Source organism: Pleurodeles waltl, chromosome 8, assembly GCF_031143425.1.
Source record: "Pleurodeles waltl isolate 20211129_DDA chromosome 8, aPleWal1.hap1.20221129, whole genome shotgun sequence".
In the NCBI taxonomy this organism is placed as follows: Eukaryota; Metazoa; Chordata; class Amphibia; order Caudata; family Salamandridae; genus Pleurodeles; species Pleurodeles waltl.
Window position 1 is genome coordinate 1008036603 of NC_090447.1, and position 22952 is coordinate 1008059554.

The following is a 22952-nucleotide window of genomic DNA, read 5'->3' on the forward strand; positions in this document are numbered from 1 at the left end:
TCTTTAATGAAGGTTTTTAAATTATCCTTCTTGGTCTGAGATTCTTCATCCTCATACATTGTAAATATAGGTAAAATAAATATATGGAAAAAATATACTTTAAAATAATTTAAATTATAGGAAAGGTTTGAGCAAATCCTAAAAACAAAGTTTCTAGGATTTAAAGAAATAGAAAATGGATAATGAAGATGCTGAGAGCCTGTGGGGTGGGTCTAACAGGGGCAGGGCCTGAAGGGAGGTGTGTCAGAGGGGGTCCTTAGGCTGGGAAGTTGCTGGGAAGAGGGTGCCAGGAAGCAGAAACCTGATAGATCCCTCATAGGCGAGCGCAAACATCAATGCACTGACTGGGAAATCCCTGAGGAATGCAGAGCATGCTCTGTCAATGTCGACTAGCATGCAAATGTGTCAGGTAAGAAGAAACAAACGTTAACAAACGTTCTGAAGGAGCACAGCGAGTGCGAGAACGACAGCGAAGTAAGATAGAACCATTAATAAAACATGAAAACTGAACATTAAACACAAAATATTAAATATGTGCACACCAGAAAGAATGTAAAATTGTGATCAGAGTACTTATCTTGACTGCATGCAGAAAGGAAAGAGGGCGTGTTGCTCTCAGTCAATATTATTATTGTTGTACTCCATGTGTTATTGGTTATACTAGTGTGATGCAACTTTGTAGTTCTTTCCTAGGGATTTCTGGGTATTGAAGTTTTTCTTGGCTGCTATGTTAATAAAGAAGGAAAAGAAAGCATAATATGAGACTCTGTTCTTGTAATTTCAATTCGTTTTTCCAACATTGTATTTAGAAAATGAAAAACGGTAAAAAGATCGTACAGTTTAAATTTCGACTTGTGTTACCGTAGGAATACCACATTTATTTCAACGTACCTTGCTCTAAATTTGACAAAACCTTACCAGGTTTATCAATTTATATGAGTTAGTAAATGTTGGACTACTGTAGTTTCATTTTCTCAAAAATCTTACACCTCTAATATGGCCGCTTCGTTAGCTCCAGAAGTTGGCTCGTGCGCTACAGAGTGTAGTCCTTTTTCTGTGTCGGAAGTTGTAACATGCTCCCTACTGAACATCTCACGCTTACTGCGCTGTAGACACCAAGAAGATGCTGAAGTCTAAGACTTTCATGAAAAAGACCCGTTCAGGCGGTGTGTTGAAGATAGTGCGGGAGCATTACCTGCGCGATGACATCGGCTGCGGATGCCCCAACTGCCAAATCTGCCCAGCTCCCGACAGCGTACTCCTCCAGCCCCAGCCACCTCTTCAGAGCCGCCTGCTTCCTGATCCGCACTACCTGTTGCCTGACACCAACGTACTGCTGCACCAGGTAAGGAGATGGACACTTATTCCAGAACTATCATTTTGTCTATTATCATACGATTCATACCCCACTTGCTCCCTCCATGTCTGTTCTGCCTATCTGGATCCTGGGCATTTCGAAACGGTCTCATCACCTAGTCATGGCAGAACTACACCACACATTACTTTTTCGTACCTGCTGTCGATTTTATTTCTGGACTCCCGTTTGTCTTTACATTGCATAACTGTCCCTCTCTTGTCCCTACTAGTGGCCTTTCTCCGTTCACAACTTTTCCATCTGTTGTATTGTCACAGCGTCTCCTTCGTTCATTACTAAACTTCCCCCATCCTTTTCTTGTTTTTCCAGAACCGTTATTCATTGTAACATTGTCCTTCCCATTTCCTTTCCAGAACCACCCCCTCTTTTTCCTATAGCATTTTGAGCGTCCCAGCACCCTGCAGAATTGCCTCGTTAGTCAGTTAAAATGTTGATCAACACAGGCTCCAGATTTATGTGTAAAGAATAAGGATGTCCAGGCATCATCTGTGGTTTAAGGTATCGTTTTCCAGCAAGGACCTTTTCAGTCAAGGCACATTCAGGATGGCTTTAAAAGTTCCTTTTTACTTATTTTGTACGTTTAATCTATTATCCTTTGTGTACACGTTGCTTGATTGAAGGATAACATCAAACAAAGGAAAAAGTCTCTCCGCTACTTTCTGCATTACTATAGCCCAGCTAAATATCCCACTCTAGTTTTAAAACTTTAGCCAGGATTGTATATGACAAAATTGTGTTTTATAAAATAGACAGTATGTCTCTACACTCGTGGGGTGAAAAGAAAGATATACGTTCCCCAGTCTTGTGCAGGCCCTTTTCTCTTTTCTACTGGCGATTTGTTATTGTTACTACTCATTGAAATAGCTTGCCTCAAACACTAATATGGTTTTGCAGTGCTTTTGTTCCTTCAGTATACTTGCAGACTGAAAGATAAGTGCCTGGTTTGATATACATGTGGGCCGGAATGCACATTCCATATCCGAATTTCTTTGAAGGTCTTAGAATGTTTGCTTGGTTGAAATACTGTGCAGGTGATGAGTAGCCTAGAAAGGAAAGTGTTTGATGTTGTGCGTAAGGCTCCCAAAGTGCCAGGAGAAGTGCTTAATGGTGCTGCACGTAGAAGGAAAAAATTTGCTGTCAAGACAAAATTAAAACTTTCATATGTTCCCTCAGTGCCGAGTATCCTAACTGTTATATTGACTAGTCACTGCACATATTCAGATTTTCTTGCCAAGATTCAGATAGTTTTACCTCACCAATTTAAAGAATGTGCAGTAATGTTAAATACTATGGCGGTCATTATAAACATGGCGGTTCGGCCCGCCATGCCGGCAGTGGCACTATGCATGGGCAGTGCAGGGGACCCTGTGCAGGCCCCCGTTGCGCTTGTCACTGCCCGATTACGGGCAGTGACATGCGCGATGGGTGCTGCTGCACCCGCTGCACACCAACATAGGCGGCGGCTCCTCATGGAGCTGCCCTCAATGTTGCGGCCGTGTTCCCCGCCAGGCCGGCGGGCGGAGGCACTGTCTCCGCCCGCCGGCCTGGCGGTGTAAACGTTATACGGCCGGCGGGTTTTCCAGGGGGCTGGTGGCCGATAAAAAGACCGCCAGTCTGAATACGGCGGGAAATCCTGCAGTGTTCAAAATGACTGCCTATGTCTCTGGAAGGACATTTAGTATAGTGACTTGCAGATCACTGTATGTTTTAGCTTGATGAAGCTGCAATTTTAACACAGCCCATGAGGACTACTGGGAGCCTTCAGAAATATGAGGGTGCTGCACCTCAACTGAGCCCTATAGACAAGGTCTTTGAGGTAGATTGTAAATGGGATTAAGAACTGCACCTTCAACAATAAAAACATTTTTTTAAATTTCAGATAATCAATAATGAGAGCTGAGTTTTGTTTTCAACATTTTATTAAATTATTAGTTCATCAATTTCTTTATTAGCAGACTATTAAATCTCAATGCAAATGACAAACACAGAGCATATAACGTGTCCCATAAAATCTAACCCCTATTCTAATCTAATTTTATAATGGTTAGAGAATGTAAGTAGAACTCATAAAGAGCTCTTGTCTAAGATCTGAAAGCTTATAGTCTTCAAATAGAGCATCTCATAGGAGAGAGAGTGAGAATTTCGCTAGACTCTCTTAGCAATATGTTTGGGCAGAATAAAGCCGGATCTCAGAATGAGTCCAAGACACATCAGCAAAAGAATAAGACAAAATGTCTCAAAGCCTCTCCAACAGTCTGTGTCTGCTCATCTCTCAAAGGAAAGGCTCTAATAAAAGGGGGTTGAATCTCTGTCTAGTGTCAGAACACGCTTTACAACATGGTAGACTGCAAACATTTTTATAAAACTTGTTTAGATAATCTTCAGCTTTGTCTAATCGGAGCATGATGTCTTCATGTGAACAGGACAGCTTCCGTCGAGCTTGCAGTTTTTAACAAAGAAAATTCTTATCACGATACATTTAACTACTATCTAATGTAGTAATGAAACATCTCGTATTCATCTCACCATTTCTTTGTCTATAAGGCAAAAACATTCAAGGTAAGTACAATACAAATTGAAATCATCTCACCCCTTTCCCATACGATTTTCTAACTGCACCTATTCATAAAGAAACAGTTTTAAGATGAATCTAACATTGCAGTTATTCTTTTCATAGGTTAAATGGTCGAGAAACAAAGGTTTAACACCCTCTCTATTTGTTTACTTACCATTCATTCGCTTACCATAGAACATTTGTGTTATGAATCGTTATACTTATGACCATGACTCAGGTCAACACTAACAAAGAGGAAAGAAGGAAGGAAACAAAATAAGAATTTGTCCTTGTCAGCAGTTCAACTAAATGCATGTCGTTGTGGAAGATTCAAATGCAAAGCTATGTTTAAACACAGTGTTCAATTAAGGCCTACAAAACAAAACATTTTCAGGTTAATAATAATGTTCTTATTCTTATAAAAGACTGTCTATCAAGCTTTAAATGCTTAATACTTTGAGATATCTTGTTGGTTTAAAGAATAGCTACTCTATGAGTAATGTGTCAGCAGGGTTAGAGAGAGTGGCTAGAGGGTCCTACACTATCTCGTAGACCAGTAGTTGCAAACAGAAGCAGGTCAAAGGTGGCATTTAAATACCAGTAGCTGGCTGGCCCAAGGCTTAACCACACTAGAGGTGCTCTGAAATGTGGGATTCAAGTGGAAAATTACCATAAATTGCAGCAAAAAAAAGTTACGTTTAGAACATAAGATCCACAAAGAAAGGTTGTCCCAAGACGGAGGCGCACTCTCAACTGGTTTCATTTGTGTTTATTTTCGGATCCAGCAAAGCCGATAACAGACATGGAATTCATTCTCTCCAGGCCAGACGCGTTTCGGGCATCCTTGCCCTTGTTCACAGGCCAAATGCGAGGCAAATCATTAAGTCAATTGCAGGCACATGATTAACCATTAAATACTCCCCTATAATGGGCCTCCAGTGAGTCACAGCCAGTGCATGTTGGTATACGTAGTCCTGCAAGTTCGTTTTTTCCAAGTGGGTGTAATTTTCACAAGCCTCATATTTAAACACAGTACATTACCCTCCAGTGGGCTGAATTCAAAGTCGTTTAGTTCAACAGGTTAGGAAATACAAGCAAATCTGCTAACTCGACTTTGAATTCAGCCCACTGGAGGGTAATGTACTGTGTTTAAATATGAGGCTTGTGAAAATTACACCCACTTGGAAAAAACGAACTTGCAGGACTACGTATACCAACATGCACTGGCTGTGACTCACTGGAGGCCCATTATAGGGGAGTATTTAATGGTTAATCATGTGCCTGCAATTGACTTAATGATTTGCCTCGCATTTGGCCTGTGAACAAGGGCAAGGATGTCCGAAACGCGTCTGGCCTGGAGAGAATGAATTCCATGTCTGTTATCGGCTTTGCTGGATCCGAAAATAAACACAAATGCTACCAGTTGAGAGTGCGCCTCCGTCTTGGGACAACCTTCCTTTGTTAGGACATAAGATATACACTGGTTCATATACAAACTTAATGTACATTTATCAGCTGAGTTGCATTAATAATTTGTTTTAAGGTATCGTACAAAGTGATGGAAAATCTTCAAAATTCCTTGCACGTCTTTTTTACCTGACTGAATCGGAGGGTAGAGCAGGGAGTGAGTGGACTAGGCTGGCTTGAGGTTGAAAGTGGCTTTTGAAATTGAAAGAAAGTTGTAGCTTAAACAACCCAAGCTCGGGCTAGTGTCTTTGCCTTGTTGATGAATGAGCATTGTTTTATTGTAACAAATTATCTCAGATGTAGCCCTCTCTGAAGGTCCGATGTGATGGAGAAAAAGCTCGAGGTCATGGAAGGTGCCTTTAGCTATATACATGGAACATCCCCTAAATCGATGCAGGGGAATTGTTCCAGTTGGATGTCTGTGTGCCCCAATTCTGGACCACATACCTCTTCACCAGGTGATAGTCTTGGGTAGGTAGCAGCCTTTAATGAAGAGTCTTTGCAGACTTTTAACAAGTTTTGATTAGGAATTGGGGGCTGCTAGAGATTGAGAAGGGTACACATTCTTCAGATCAGCACGGTGATTCTGCCCAATTGGTTCTTGCAATGATTAATAATCTCACACACTGTTTCTTACAGAGTTCTTTATTCCCCTAAAACATGTTTTTGTCAAAGTGTAAAACCTGCAGTTTGTGGTACCTAGTGCAAGAGCTCTCACACTTAATCTTAATGACTTGGAGATACAGAGGCTGCCTGCAGGGGCTACATGTCCGAGAGAGGAGCACAGAACCCACAGGGAGGAGGCAGGGGCACAACTCCTGCTGCTCTACAAAGAGCTTGTCTGCTCCCCCCAGTGCGGGATGCACCGAGGCATCAGCCCGGGTGAAGAGCAGATCTGTCTGCTGCTGAACAAGGCCAGGTTGGGACCCCCTCGTTGCTCCAGGAGCAGACGTAAGACTGGAAAGTAAAGTCCTCAAGGTAGGCCTCTTAGTTTAAAAAGTCTCTCTTTATTAAAAAAAAAAAAAAGAAAAACTGACCACTAACTATGATTCCTCTAGTCATGGGGGAGAAAAGATCAATTCAACATAAAAATGGAGGGGTTAAGGTTTCCCTTTCAATCCCTTTAATGACATCTTACTTCTCCTCAGCTAAGGGGGCCATTTCTACTGGACTGGAGTTAGTTGAGGATCATATAGATGCTGTGCAAAGATTGATAAAATATGCTACAACTCAAACTAAGCTGCAGCCCTCTGACGCCTTTACAGGGCCAAAACGGGTTGAAGTTGATAATGTTCCGGGAACAGCATTATCAATTAACTACTCATCACAAGTCAATAACACTGTCAAAACTAGTGCATGAGCAACTGGAAGACATCTCTATTTCAAGCCCCAGCTTCCCTAAAACTGATGATAACAAACCTCCTCCTTCCAAAAGAAAGCAGGGCTAGGGGCGAGATCTGTAAGATCAAAAGTTAAGGAACCCATTAACATAGACAGGAACTTTAGAAGGACCTAGACCAGTACTTCTCTATGAACTCTTTACTCCATTGGAAGGTCTGACCTAAAACAGATATACAACAATGTTGTAAACTCCCTTTCTTTTATTAAGTATGGAGAGCGTATTGGGGGACTTTCAATGGGATAGTCTTGGACAAATTGAATCCTTGAGAACTGACTGAAATTCACAACAAAGCTCTTCTGGGTAACTCTAGGTCTCAGAACATATCAACTATCCTGAGTACTGAATGTCAATTTAACAACCCAGTCTCTTCTCTTCCACTGCCTAGTATGTTTGTACCCATAAACGCTATATTTCCAGAGAAGAGCAAAGGTATGCTCGATTACATGGAGAGACCTGCCTGTTTTTCTCCCCCTGAAAGTGTAAATAGCTCAGAGCTGAAAACTCATAAAATGGTTCCCGTTTGGACCATCTACACCTCCCACTGAATGTACCCCATACATTATTGTTCTGGAGGGGGTGCCCACTCTGGATGAAGTTGACCAGGAGGACTAGCAGGACCTAAAATATATAGTAGCCCATTGGTGCAGAAACAACACAGGATGGCTTACTGATATAGTTGATGATATTATAATGGCCAGAAGAGTAGACTGTCTGGGACCTTTGCCAAAAGCCATTGAGGGAGCCTGTGTTGTAATTCACTTTAAAAAAAACCATGTAGGAAAGTGCCCTTGTTGGCATGGTTACCTCCCACTTTTTTGCTTGATATTGATGCCAACTTTGACTGAGAGTGTGCTGTGATCCTGCTAACCAGGCCCCAGCACCAGTGTTCATTCCCAAAAACTGTACCATTGTTTCCACAATTGGCACACAGATAAGTCCTTTGCAAAAGATACCAGTGGTACCAAGGGCCATGTGGCCATGGAAGGTCCCAACGAGCTGCAGCATGTGTTGTACCACCTTAAGGGGCCCCTCACCAAACACATGCACACTACTATTACAGATTGTGTGTGTTGGTGGGAGAAAAAGGCAAAGTTGACATGGCATCCCCCTCAGGGTGCCATGCCCACAGAACACTGCCTGTGGCATAGGTATGTCACCCCTCTATCAGGCCTTACAGCCTTAAGGCAAGGTGCACTATACCACAGGTGATGGCATAGCTGCATGAGCAATATGCCCCTACAGTGTCTAGGTCCCTTCTTAGACATTGTAAGTGCAGTGTGGCCATATTAAGTATATGGTCTGGGAGTTTGACATTTCAAACTCTACAGCTCCATAATGGCTTCACTTGATCCTGGGAGGTTTGGTATCAAACTTCTCAGCACAATAAACCCCCACTGATGCCATTGTGGGATTTATAAAAAATGCACACAGAGGACATCTTAGAGATGCCTCCTGTATTTTACCCAATCCTCTAGTGTAGGACTGACTGGTCTATGCCAGCCTGCCGCTTCCTGACCCACGGGGTGAGGGCCTATGTGCTCTCTGAGGCCGGAAACAAAGCCTGTTCTGGGTGGAGGTGCTTCACACCTCACCCTTGCAGGAAGTGTAACACCTGACTGTGAGCCTCAAACACTCAAGCCTCATGTTACAGTGCCCCAGGGCACTCCAGCTAGTGGAGATGCCAGCCCCCAGACAAAGCCCCACTTTTGGCGGCCAGTTCAGTGGGAAACTTAAGAAAAACAAAGAGGAGTGACCACTTCAGCTGGGACCACCCATAAAGTGTCCAGAGCTGAAGTGACCCCCTCTCTGCAGAATCCTCCATATTGGTTTGGAGGACAGGGACCAATAAGGATAGGAATGTGCTCCCTTCCCCAAAGGGAGTGGACACTAGTAGGGTGTAGCCACCCTCAGAGACAGTAGCCATTGGCTACTGCCCTCTGACTCCTGTAACACCCCTAAATCTTGTATTTAAGGGCTTCCCTGAAGCCAACTCACCAAATTCCCGGCGACCTGACAAGAAGAAGAAGGACTGCTTAGCTGAAACCCCCAGCAGAGAAGAAGAAAGACGACTACTGCTCTGGCCTTAGCCCTATCAGCCTGTCTTCTGCTTCAAAGAACCTGCAAAAGAACAGTGATGCATCTAGCTGTACCAGTGACCTCTGCCAAGCACCAGAGGACTGCCCTGCACCCAAAAGGACCAAGAACTCCAGAGGACAGCAGCCCTGTCCAAGAGAAACCAACAACAAAGGACTCCCACCTCATTCCGAATGTGTGTGTCCTGATCACTCTGCACCCGACGCCCACGACCCGTGTCCAGGTGGTCCACCCTGCTAGAGAGGATCCCCAGGCGATTGCGAGCAAGTGCCCACCCTGGGTTAACCTATGCACAATGACGCCTCCAGAGGGAATCCCGAGGACCCCCCTGACTGCGAAGCTCCGGACGAAGATATCCAACGCCTAAAGACACACTGCACCCGCAGCTCCCAGGTCTTGGAGAACCCGACCTCCGGTGCAGCAACGTTCAGCAGGCAGGCCTCTTCCCTGTCCAGCCTGTGGTCTGCCCGAAATGACCCCCTGGACCTCGCCTGCAGCATCTGAGTGACCCCCAGGGTCCTCTCATAGACCAGCATTGGAAACCAGATGTCCTGTTTGCACCCTGCACCCGGCCACCCCTGTGCCGCTGAGGGTGTTTGTTTGGTGGCCACTTGTGGCCCCTCCAGTGCTACTCTAATGCCCACTGATCTGCCCTCCGAGATGTGGGTACTTACCTGCAGGCAGGCCGGATTCCGAGTGCCCCCTGTCTCCATAGGAACCCACGTTAAATTTAGTCAACTTTGACCCCTGCACCCGGCTGACCCTGTGTTTCTGGTGGTAGGTGTTTGGGGTTAACTTGAACCCCAACCGGTAGACTTCCTAAAACCTGGAGATTGAAACTGTAAGTCTTGTACTTGGCTGCAAATCGAGCTAACATTTCTGCCCCCCAGGAACTGTTCTGAAAATTGCAGTTCCCGTTTTGAAATAGATTATTGACAATAATTAAAAAACTGTATAACTTATTGATTTCAAACAAAGTACTGTTGATACATATATGAAATACAAAACTATTGAAGTGCTTACCTTCAACTTGAATCTTGTGGTTCTAAAAATAAATTAAGAAAATATATTTTTGCTATATAAAAACCATTGATCTGGAGTTAAGTCTTTGAGTGTGTGTTTCTTCTATTGTGTGTGTGTGTACAACAAATGCTTTGCACTACCATGTAATAAGCCTAACTGCTCGACCACACTACCACAAAAGAGAGCATTCGTATTACCTACTTTAGCCTCTGTTAAGCCTCTGAGGAACCCCTGGACTCTTTGCACACTATATCTCATTTTGATATAGTATATACAGAGCCAACTTCCTACACTTGCCAATTCAAAATCAGTGATATTGATACAGATGTGGAATACTTACCTATTCATGTACTTACTTGCAACTTGAATCTTCTGGTTCTAGAAATAAATTAACAAAATATATTTTTGTTGTATAGAAACCATTGGTCTGGAGTTAGTCATTAAGCATGTGCTTCCGTTATTGCCTGTGTGTGTACAGCAAATGCTTTGCACTACCCTCTGATAAGCCTAACTGCTCCACCACCTCACCACAAAAGATAGCATTAGAATTACCTACTTTAGGATCTGTTAAGCCTCTGGGGAACCCCTGGACTCTTTGCAAACTATATCACATTTTGATATATAGTATATACAGAACCAGCTTCCTACAACCCACATCTGGTGAGCTCTGCTGTTCTGTTTAGAACATCTAATAAATCAACGGGACAGGATACCCGCTCTCCCCTTGGCCTTTGTTTTTGATCGTCCAACCCCTACAAGGGTCACTAATTCCACCAGGTATAGGTCAGGCCCTACAGAAGCTTACACGTCTATTGTTTCCATTACTGCAAGCAGTCACTTTATGCCTTTATCCAAACTGTCAGATATTGAAGCCCCTGATCTAAATTGTCACCAAATAACAATTTTACCTTTGCCTTTGCCTGTCAGTTGCCTGAGTGAACTATCCAGCTTTGGTCCCATACAGGAGCCAGAAGAGCGGTCAGCTGGTCTGCAGTTACTGTCTTAGAATACCGCAGAGATCTGACAGAAGCTGCCACATAATGACTGGCTACAATTAATCAAAAACTTAAATATAGTATGCTGCTAAGAGACATGGGCTTAAGTTCAATAGACATGGGCTTCAGTTAAATTTTACATTGATGGTTTTCAATCCAGTCATGGGGATAACAATCCGGCAAGGGTTGCGGGTACCCCAACTGTGTTTATATTATCCTGCATAGACAGGGGTAACTTGAAAAACATGGATGTGTAAGTGTGACAATCAACCATAAACTAATTTCTCTCCAATAAACTGTAGTCCTGAAAGATTCAGTAGACAGGTGCTTTTTTAAAGTTCATGTGATTGCTGTGTGCTATATTCACAATGTACTGCTTTTTTTCTAGATTGATATTCTTGATGATCCCCTTATTCAAAATGTGATTGTCCTGCAAACTGTACTACAGGAAGTGAGGAATCGAAGTGCACCAGTGTACAAGAGAATTAAAGATGTAATTAATAATCCGGACAAACATTTCTATACATTCACTAATGAGCATCACAGGTAAGTTTTTATTCATTGAATGGCACAAATAGCCATTTGATGCCAGTCAAACAATTAGAACTCCCTATATTTTGATGACTTTTATTTGACTAAAGTAATGTGCTAAGATCTAAAGTGTGGGCTTTCAAAGTCATAATGACTTTATTTTCAATATCTTTTCCGATTTTCTCCTTAAAGAAAATTGCTATTTTCTCCTTAAACTGAAACAGATAGTTCATATGTGACACCAGGTATCACAGGAGCATACACGAATAATGAAGAAGTACGGGTCTAGGTAATGCTAAAATGAAACGTTCAGTGCTTCATTCCATACATAGACACTCAGGACTTCGCAGTGAAGTGGAACACAGTTTTAAATAGGAACCAAGCCTCCCAATATACCCTACCAAGGATGATCTCAAACCAAGTGTTATCAGGATAGTTTCCAGTTACCATCTACAATCCAAAATTCATCGTGTTTTTGTTAATTTGTCCTTGTTTTGTGCATTTGTGCCACCTCTGACCTTTCTTGAACAAGAGGTGGGCATTTCTCTAATACCGGAGACTCCTTCTTAATCCACAGGATGTCTGCATGCTTTTTTGACATAGATGTTATTTAAGAGTGTTGTGAGGTTGTGTTGCAATCTCTGTGCTTTGGCTTGCGCACCCAATGAATTTGCTTGTGAACTCTGAGAACTGAGCATACCACACTGGATTAGCCTGAATGGTGGGAGGTTTTCTTTGCCTTCTTTACGGGCGACTTACAGCGAGAAGTGCAAACTAATTTGATGGTCTCGAGACTCCATCTGAAGAATGCTTGCTTTGTGAGCCATAGCAAGTGCATGCAGTTGGAATGGGGGTTGCCTATTCAGACAGCTGTGCACACGCACAATGCTTGTGAAAGGACTTGGCAAACGTCTCTATTGGGACAATTAAAGGTACTTTAACATTGGTTCCCAAGGGGCTAGAGGAGTATACCCAAGTGAGAGCAAACTTCCTGGTTTGGCTGTGACCAGTGCACCTGGCAATATCTCCTTTCAGACACAGTAATGAACCCCGGGCAGAGGGTGGAGGACAAATGTACTGAACCAGAAAAAACTGTCCACTAGCATACCAAGGGGACGTCTCCCATTAGTGCTAAATTAACTGCCATTGGCTACATTGTGTATTTTGATTTCTTTATTGCATATGTTAAATTACATTCTTTTCTACTAATCGGAGTAATGGGTGGACTGTGAATTAATACTTGTCACCCAATGGCTGTTGAATATTGAGTCTTTAAGTGCATTCCACCTCTTGAGTAAACCTTGAACTGTTCGACTTCTCCACTCTGATTAGAGTCAAGTGCTAACTTGGTGATCAGTTTTGAGTTAAACAGTAAGATTAAAACCCTGGAGACTAGAGGCAAACCACTCTGACTGATGCAGTATGAACAAAGTAACCCCTGGCTGTCTCTGTGCACCTGAAAAAGTTCCCTCAACTGCCATGTTCGTTTTTTTTTATTTTTTTTAATTTATTTATTATTATTATTTTATTGCCTCAGAGCAGCTCTCATCATGGACACAAAAGATGCTTTTTGTAGAAAAATGTCTCTGACACCACAGACAATGCCAGCTTAGGCCTCTGCCTCACCAGATGTACGGTGGTCGGCTACAGAATGCTAAATGACACTCTTTGCATTTCAATAACATATCCACATATCTCAGCAGCCGATACACAAGGCTTGGGGATCTGCTCGTTGAGCAGTCCTGCCTAACTCAGTAATAGAAATGTATTGCTTTTTCTATTACTGAAGGATACTTTGTTCTCTATCTTGTGCCATAGTATGAACCCTAGTATATTTTATAATGATTCAGACTTATGCTTTGTATATAATAATTTATCATACATGTTTTTCTTTCAGAGACACTTACATCGAGCAGGAGCAAGGCGAGGGTGCCAACGATCGAAATGACAGAGCGATTCGAACTGCTGCAAAATGGTACAATCAGCATCTAGTAAAATCAAAGGAAACTCAGCAGCTACGTATTCTTTTAATTACAAATGACAAAAGGAATAAAGAGAAAGCAGTGGAAGAGGGAATATTGGCATTTACATGTAAGTGAAGTCCTTCATCATCCATTCACACCGCAGTAGGATACATCCAAGATCTGTATTTAAAACCTTGTAATGAAGCAGTACCTATAGCTTAATGTTAATGGTGAACATGAGAGTTTAACATACCTTAGAGTGTCAAGACATTCAGTGCTGTCTGGGCTTCAGCCTTCTGTCTAGGAAACTGGCTTGAGCCCTTGGAAGCCAGATGTGGGAGACTTTTGAAGGAGTGAAAACTCTGAATGGAGATTTTAGACTACAAAGGCACCTAGTAGAAGGAGAGAAGAGTGCTCTCTTGCAGAAGAGTTTGAAATGTGAGCACACATTTCATCTTCACATTGTTTCAGCTATTTGTAGACTTGGAGAACAAGGTAGTACAGCGTTCTTTATAAAAGTGGCTGAATCTCACTTGTTTCAAAAGCTGGAGAAGATTTCAGTGACTCAGCCCTGCTAAATTATGACTGATTAAAGCGTTAGCAAATGAAGTGAAAAATAATCATGATATTCTTAGATATTACTGAGCAGTCGGGATTTTGAGTGCTTTTGATTACTTTAGAAGAGTGAGATACATCTTAGTGGAGCATACAAAAAGCACCACAAATATTTTAATTCTGAGGCACATCGCAGGAACAGTTATGTCCAATTATAAAACAGACTAATTTCAATTAATACAGCACCACGGAAATGAAACATGACAAATTCATTAGACATAGCCCCTCTCCCTATTCCTAACAGTGGAGAAATTCGCTATGGTATATGAAATAATGGCTTGAACAGGGTAAGTGGACTCTGATGAGCACATGATAAATCGGTCTGCGTGGATGCAGTGTGCTCTATAGTAAAGTTGATCTTTATGATCTTTATGGATCCGCTCTCAGTGATCTCAGTACTCAAAGGAAATTCCACCAAATCCGAACTTGTAATGTAATGTCTAAAAAAACAAGATTGCAAAACTCTACAACAGAAAGAATGGACCAGAAAAGACATACTGTCTTTGTAGGAGTGAACAGTATCTCAGGATACAAAGCCAATGTGGTAGTATTTCTCTTTAGCAGTAGTAGAACCTCCCAGTCTTACTCCCAAATAAGACATTGAACATTTGCAGAATCAAATAATGAACTTCATATTTAAAGGATGGAGACCCAGAGTACATTGCATATATCCCAAAACAAGGGAGTGGAGGCATGACCCAGTGTCTGTATATTAAGCTGCTCAGTTGTTCGGCTTAAAGGATTCGAAAGCCCTGAATGATATGTAAAGCATATATAGAACATGCAGTTTTCAAAACATACCTAGAGTGTAGATTGCTGTGTTTCACAAAGTCTTTAAGATTGCTATATGTTTTGAATTTAATTTGGCAAATGGTACATTTCATTGGTTCATTCTGTCATTTTGCCAATTTTGAAAAACATGATTTATGTAAGTTTGAGTAAATTTATTGCTTACGTTTTGGTTGTAGTTGGCCTCCTAGAATGATCTGTATCAGTACATGGTAATAATTTTTTTTATTTTTTTTAGGCGAAGAGTACATTAAGAGCTTGGATGCAAACCCTGAACTTGTAGATCGTCTTGCTTGTATATCGAATGAAGCAGTAAGTTTGCTATGTAGTTTGCTATGTGCTAAAAGAGTTCCTGCCGTTCTGCTCCTTTACAAATGGTTGTAAAGCATTACATGAATTAATATAGCAAGAGGGGTAATAGCTGGTAAACCCAGGCATCAGATTAGAGATGAAGGTTTATTTCATGGTGTTTAGTATTGTAAGTCGTAGACTTGCCACACAAATGTTCAACCTTTAGACAATGCTTTGTAGATTAGTGGGGGCTCTCAAAAATACCTTTCTCACACCCCCTCCTAAGAGAAAAATGAAGAAATTAGACTCTTATGGACTGAAATGTCTTTGCATCTGGTACAGTGGTCATTCACACTGCTTAATGTCCTTTTTCTGTTTTGCACTACATTTTTTCCTGTGTTCTCATTACACTCACTCTCCTATTCTTCCCACTATACTCATTTTATCTCAGTATTCCCCTTACTTCATCAGTGTGTCTTTTCTGCCCTTCTTCCCAGTGTTGTTTACTTTCATGAATCAAAGAAAACCAAAGACCGCGTCCCAATATACTTTTTGTTTAGTTTGCCATTTTCACTCTGCTTTCTTTTTCAACAAACAGTTTCTTGCTGATGTTGAAGTATTTAATGAATATGTGCTATTTGGTTTTCTACAGTACTAATATGTTACGTTATGACTGCTTCTTAGTGCAGTTGTTCCCAACCTTTTGTCTTCTGTGGACCTCCCACCCTCCCTTTATCAATACTGGAACCCGTGGACCCCACAGAATCATTACTGGAATCCGGGTACCCCCCACTGAGTCATTACTGAAAGCTGGAGACCTAATCTGTTAATATTACTGAATTTTCTAGGCAGTCGGAGTCCCCCTGAGGAGGCTTTGTGAATCCCCCGGGGTCCTCAGACCACAGGTTGGTAACAGCTGCCCTAGTGCTTTGAGACACTGTAGGAACACACCTTCGCAAAAGATGATGGAATTTCGCTTGGTCATAAACCCCTCCACTTTGCTATTATTTAAGGAAACTAAGGATAACTAGAATACATTTTTGGCCAGGTTATTTGTCTGCCCATGTCGCCACATGTTGAAGCTCTAGAAGGGTTTGCTTTGTCTTAGGTGTACCTTTGTTATGTCACTGCTCTCTGTGAGTCGTACACTGTTTTCAGTGTTGGATAATTCTTATTGATTTCATAAAGCCATTTTCAATTAACACAGCACAATTAAGTATGACCATAGTGGCAGTGCCTCTGTAAACTTGGTGGAGGAGAGATTCTCATTTTTTAAACTTGGAATTTATATTTCATGAATTACATGTAGGAGAACCAAATCTGCAGAACATCATTTATTTTACATTACTTATTCTAAAGTTGAAGGCACAGTAGAAACACTTTGGTATTTATTGGTGTTGACAAAGGTTTAAGTGTTTGGGTGAGGTGGGCTAAGATGATTAGGGAGGTGAAGGGGATGTAAATATATTGCAAAACAGTAAGAGAACATGAAGACATGTTGTTAGATGTATTTTGCATTTTGCATTGGTAAAATTTTGTAAATGAAGACTTCTGTTTTCCATGTTTTTGTGTCTTTCTTTAGAATGACATGGAAAGTGGAAGAGTCCTTTTCCCCGATCACTTTGCCCTTTCCAAATTGCAGCAAGGTATAAAATCTGGTATCTACCTCCAGGGAACATACAGAGCAAGCAGAGACAATTATTTGGAGGCAACAGTGTGGGTACATGGTGACAAGGTGGACAATAAAGAGGCAAGTAATGACTTCACATAAAATAATTTGATAACGGGGTTAGCTTGCACAATACAGTGTTAGACTCTGTTTTGTTTATCATATTTGTCTGTCATACTTCTTGTTTGCAATGGGGTTCCCGGATTCACCTCAGCCAGGCAGAAACAATCACTCTAGTCAGGGCAATTCAGTTACACACCAAAGATAACCTGTGCTCACCCCCAGTAGCTTGGCACAGAGCAGTCCGGCTTATCTCTAGAGGCAACGTGTAAAGCATTTGTGCAGCAGCCTCACACCATTGACACAGTAAAATATTCCACAAAAGAGACTCCACACAGGATTATATGTAAAAATAAAGTATATTGAATATAATCTAGACCAAAATGATACCATTTATAAGTGCTGTGCGCACTATACGAATCCTGAGTCACGCACATTAGCCTGGTTAGGCCAGAACAGAAATGTCATACATCACATCATCGTGCATGAGGCAGAGTAGGAAAGTAAATGTAGTGATCCCATGAACACCATGTACCACTATGTCTCACAGTTATTGTGCAAGTATTAACACCACATAAATCATAACATATTCGTTATAAATGCAGAAACAGCATACAATGACCTTTAGGGCATGTAGTGCAGTAGATAATGACCAAACCACTTTAATCACTACTGACCATTATTACTATACAGGTCAACCTGACCTTGAAGGGCATCAACCCAATATACATTATTATATAAGGGCAAGAATTGCAGTAGTTAGAGGCACAATATATGCAGATTACCAAAGCATTACTGTATACAACAACGTCACAATTCCAGTATAGGGCCCAGCACTCTTGTGTTCTTATTAGATGCTAATAGGGTAATATGGCTCAAAACCAAAGTGTAGGGTCAGAAGTATCTGTGCTCCTACCACCTGGTATGTGGTAAAATGGCGGTTCTGCTGTAATCTACTCTACTACAACAGCTCCGGGTCAGGGGGTCTCCGTCGGACTCGCCTGATATACCCCGGCAAGGTTCTGGCAAGTGTGAGGGCCCGCAGGTGTGTTCAACCATGAGGGAAGGGGCACCCACAGTAGTGGTCCGCAGGAAGACCTTCCGTGATCTCCTGCATACTGAGGAATTATCGGGAGAGACCCGGAATGCCAGCGCAGGTTCGGGGCTGCAGAGGAATGCCCTTAGTAACAGTCTTCCCCAGCATAGCTGTGTGGGGGTGTGGGTGATGATAGCTTCTTATTGGGAGGAGGTGGGACTCCACGCGTCCGTAGACATCTTCTAACTTCCCCCGGTGCTTCTACTTGAGCCGTCTGCACTTCTGGTCGGGATGACTCTCCCTCTAAGCACCTGGTGAGATTAGAGCGGCCCCACGACCCTGGGGACCAGCTCAATCTCCCAGCGAGGTGACTTCCCTGCCTATGCTGTCCACCTGGGGGACTTAAAATGGCCATCAGCTGTTGCTACCTTGGAGAGATTGCCACTCCTGGACCCCGGCTTCCCTCCTAACACTGCACATTGCAGCCCCCTTTCTAGGGGTCCATATGGTAGAAACACACACGGCACCTCCCTTGAGGTGGAAGAGAAAGCGCTCACCATGCGCTAGAATATAAGAAATTGCCCTAGGCCACACTATTCTCCTAAAAGTGCTCTCCAGGCACTAGATTATAAAGCACTCACCCTGTGTTAGATTTTAGGACAAAAAGTGAATGTAAACTTAAGCGCTCACCATACTCTTCTCCGGGGACAAAGCTTTGGGGCACACTGTGAACCAAGGGGTTACAAAGCGTAGTTAACCCTATGATTGCCCCTGGGAGACACTAGTGGGGGAAACAAAGCAGTCATCAGTAGGCAGGTAGACCAGCACAACATCCAGTAGTTCTGGTGGAGACATTCCCTGGTGCACTGCGGTACCAGAGAACAAAGTCAGAGAGCAGCTGTCAGCAGGTCAACAGCAGGAAAACAAAGCAGGGAGTCCTTTCAGCAGTCCTTCTGGCAGAGGCTTGGTCCCAGGACCAAAGTGCTCTACAATCATGGGGCTAGAGCCCCTGTACTTAAACTCCAGGTTCCAAACTCCTAAAAGGTGGGAGCAGATTGCAGCCAGATCTGTCCAGTTCCAAGATTTCCAGGGGGTAAACAAGTCCTTTGTGTGAGTGCAGGGCACAGCCTGTTCAAGTGTGAAGTGCAGCCCCCCCTCTCTCCCAGCCCAGGAAGACCATCAGTATTTAGATGAATGCAGATGTGACCATGTCACACCTAACACTCCCTGACGGATGGCTGTCTGGAGAGCATGCACAAAAGTGGAGCTGTCACTCTGCTGAGACATGGATTGGAGTCCGGCTGCAAAGCACCAGAGTTATAAGCACAGAGAAATGCCCATTTTCTAAACATGTAATTTCCAAAATAGTAATGTTAAATCCACCTACACCAGTAAGCAGAATTTCTCATTACCGTTGCAAAAATGCCCACACTACCCCTTATGGATTACAAATTACTACCATATGTAAGGGAATTCCCAATGCAAATCTACGAGAGGAGCAGCACTCATACCAATGAAAAACAAAATAGGCTGTTTGCCGCTAATTAGACAAGTAGCACATAAAAATGTATGTCCTACCTTTTACATACAAAACAACCTGCCCATAAGGCTATCTAGAGCCTACCATTAGGGGTGTCTTAGGTGTAGTAAAAAAGGAGTTTAAGCATTGGCGAATAGTTTTACTTCCCAAGTCAGTGTGGCAGTAAACTGAGACAAGTTTGAAAGGCCACTTCTGTGGGTGACACAATCATTGCTGCAGGCCCACTAGTAGCATTTAATTTACAGGACCTGGGAATATGGTATAAGGGACTTAAAGGTAAATGAAATAAGGCAAATAGGTGTAAACCAATTACACCAAGTTTTAGGGTAGAGAGCACATGCATATTAGCATTGATTAGCAGTGGTAAAGTGCCCAGAGTCCCAAAGCTAACAAAAAGAGGGTCAGAAAAATAGGAGGAAAAAGCCAAAAAGTTTGTGGATAATCCCGCAGATAGGGCCATTTCCAACACTTGTGTATTAAAATAATCTGTTTCTCAAACATAATAATTTCTTCATTATGTATTATTCTTCTCTCATTCACTTTCTCAACATATCTACCTATTTCATGTTTGTTGATTTTCATTCTGTCCTCTCTCTCCCCCTCCTTCAAGATGTAGCTTGACCCAATTATCTTAACCCTGTGAATTGCGGAATATTGAATGTTACATTTATTGCCCACTGGTCCATCCCTCCCACATAATGAGATTGCAAGCTATGTTGTGTGCTCTGTACTCTCACATCAGAAAAAGCGCTTTTCCAGAATTGGGGTTCCAGGGGATCCCTATGGGCTGCAGTATATTTTGTGCCACCCATAGGAAGCCCATGCAAAGGTTTCTGTAGGACTGCCACTGAAGCCTGTGTGAAAAGGTGCATGCACCCTTTCACTGCCATTTACACTGCACCAGGTCACTTAGAAGTCACCCCTGTAGCAGGCCCTCCATCCCTGAGGACAGGGTGCATAGTACCTGTGTGTGTAAGGGTACCCCTGCACTAGCAGAGGTGCCTCCAGGACCATTTTCCTGGACCTCGTGAGTGCGGGGACGCCACTTTATGTGTGTACTGGACATAGGTCACTACCTATGTCCAACTACATAATGGTAATTCCGAAAATAGGCATGTTTGGTATCAAACATGTTGGAATCATACCCCAAGGCTTTTGCAAGCATTGGTTGTATGATTCCATGCAGTCAGGGGGCTCATTAGAGGACCCCCAGTACTGCCATTACAGCCTTCTGAGGTTTTCCAGGCCGCCCCATTTGCTGCCAACTCTCAGACAGGTTCCTGCCCTCCTGTTGCTCAAGCCGCTCGAGCCCAGGAAGGCAGAACAAAGCATTTCCTTTGGGTGAGGGGTGTTACACCCTCTCCCCTTGGAAATAGATGTTACAGGCTTGGGAGGGGTAGCCTCCCCAGCCCACTGGAAATGCTTTGGAGGGCACATTTGGTGCCTTCCTTGCATAGTCCAATCTACACCGGTTCAGGGACCCCCCCGTCCCTACTCTGGCGCAAAACTGGACAAAGGAAAGGGGAGTGACTACTCCCCTGTCCATCACCACCCCATGGGTGGTGCTCAGAGCTCCTCCAGAGGGTCCCTGGGTTTTGTCATCTTGGATTCCAAGTTGGCAGGGAACTCTGGGAGCATCTGAGTGGCTAGTGCCAGCAGATGACGTCTGAGCCCTCCCCTGATAGGGGCTTTACCTGTTTAGCTGACCAAACCCCTTTCAGGGCTATTTAGGATTTCTCTCTTGGGTGGTTCTTCAGATTTGAATTGCAAGACTCCAGCAGAAATCCTCTGCATCCTTTACTTCACCTTCTTACCGAAGAAACTGCATCTGGACCCTCTAGGAACTCTACAAACTGCAACAAAGAAGCAAAGACGACTTCTGCAACGTTGTATCTTCAGCTCCTGACAGCAACTGCGACTGTTTCCAGGTTGTGCATCCTCAGAGGACAACCTGTCTTCATCCTGCACCAGAAGAACAAAGGAATCTCCCTTGGAGCGAAGGAGTCACTCCCCTGTTTCAGCAGGCACCCCTCTGCAGCAACGACTGGTCACGTGGGTCCCCTCTCCTTATGAAGTGCGTGGATCCAGCATCACAGGTGGTGGACTGAAGTGGTCCTGATGTCCTACTGTCCAACTTTGGTGGAGGTAAGAGCTTGCCTTCTCAGGCAAGACAGTACCCCTTTCCACTGCATGTTTTGCAGTTGCCAAAGGTTGTTGGCATCCTTCCACGAAGTTCTTCATGCACCGTGCAGCTCCAGCCCCCAGCACTCTATCCTGCGACGCACAGCTTCCTGAGTGGTTCTCCGGCGACGTGGGACCCTTTGTTGTAATGCTGCGTGGGCCTCCTTTAGCACTTCCTTTGTCCCCGTACAGTGGGACTCCTGTGCATGCTGCCTGGTTTTCTGAGGGCTCTGAGTTGCTGAGAGCCCCCCCCTGAGTACCCCTCCTGGCCTGGGTAGAGTCCACCAGGTCCCTCTTGGTCCCGAGCAGCACCATTTTCTGCTAACCGCGAGCTTTGCATGCGCAAAGGCTTGTTGGTGGAATCCAGCGATGCAAACCAGACTGCAATCATCCATCCGGCGTGGGACATCATATGCACCAACCAGGAACCCTCATCTGTCTTCTTGGGTGCAGTACTGACTGTTGTTCTTCACCGGTGGTCCCTCTTTTGGACCTTCATCTGGGTTAGCAGGGACTCCTGGTCTCCCTGGATTCTTCACTGCTTCTTGACCTTGGTCCCCTTCTTCCACAAGTCTTCATGTCCAATAATCCATTGTTGGTGTCTTGCAGTCTCTTTGCTTAATCTTCTTTCTTGTGTTCTTGTGTGTTCTCGGAAAGTCACTGTGATTTACTCCTGCTTTCCTGGGCTTTGGGGTGGGTTCTATTACTTACCCTGGGTGTTTTCAGTTCCTCCCAGCTCCCCTCTACACACTACACATTCCTAGGTGAGAAACAGACTTTCGCATTCCACTTTCTTAGTATATGGTTTGTATTCCCCCAGGCCCATTTCTAACTATTGTGATTTTCACTATTTGCCCTGTTTTCTAACTATTTTTACAGCTATTTCTGCATACTGGTGTATATAATTTGTGTATTCATTACCTCCTAAGGGAGTAAAGTCTCTGGTATTTTTGCCATTTGTGTCATCAAAATAAAGTACCTTTATTTTTGTAACACCGAGTATTTTCTTTCATGTGTGTGAGTACTGTGTGACTACAGTGCTTTGCTTGCGCTTTGCATGCCTCCTAGTAAGGCCATGGCTGCTCATCCACACTACCACCAGAGAGCCAGGCTTCTAAACACTGACTACATTTCACTAATAAGGGATAACTGGACCTGGTATAAGGCGTAAGTACCTTAGATACCCACTACAAACCAGGCCAGCCTTCTACAATGTCACCAATTAATTTCACATTCCTCATATTTCCTAACTTTGTTAATCTTTCATAATCGTTTCTCATTATCTCAGCCATCCTCTCTTGCTCTTGCTTTATACAGTGAGCATTTATTTGAAGTCTCATGTCTCTCCCTGTGTACATTGCTACAT

General features: G+C 43.3%; 1 protein-coding gene across 1 annotated transcript in view; it reads left to right on the forward strand.

Annotated features, from left to right (window-relative positions):
• The first annotated feature begins 309 nt into the window (after positions 1 to 309).
• Positions 310 to 22952, forward strand: part of DIS3 (DIS3 homolog, exosome endoribonuclease and 3'-5' exoribonuclease) — a 260018-nt gene continuing 237375 nt past the window's right edge. Inside the window, exons 1-6 of the mRNA XM_069205287.1 lie at positions 310 to 409; positions 1113 to 1345; positions 11299 to 11456; positions 13339 to 13532; positions 15048 to 15121; positions 16683 to 16850. Of these exons, the coding sequence (XP_069061388.1) occupies positions 1124 to 1345; positions 11299 to 11456; positions 13339 to 13532; positions 15048 to 15121; positions 16683 to 16850 (816 nt within the window). The 5' untranslated portion in view covers positions 310 to 409; positions 1113 to 1123. The remainder of the gene's footprint in view (positions 410 to 1112; positions 1346 to 11298; positions 11457 to 13338; positions 13533 to 15047; positions 15122 to 16682; positions 16851 to 22952) is intronic.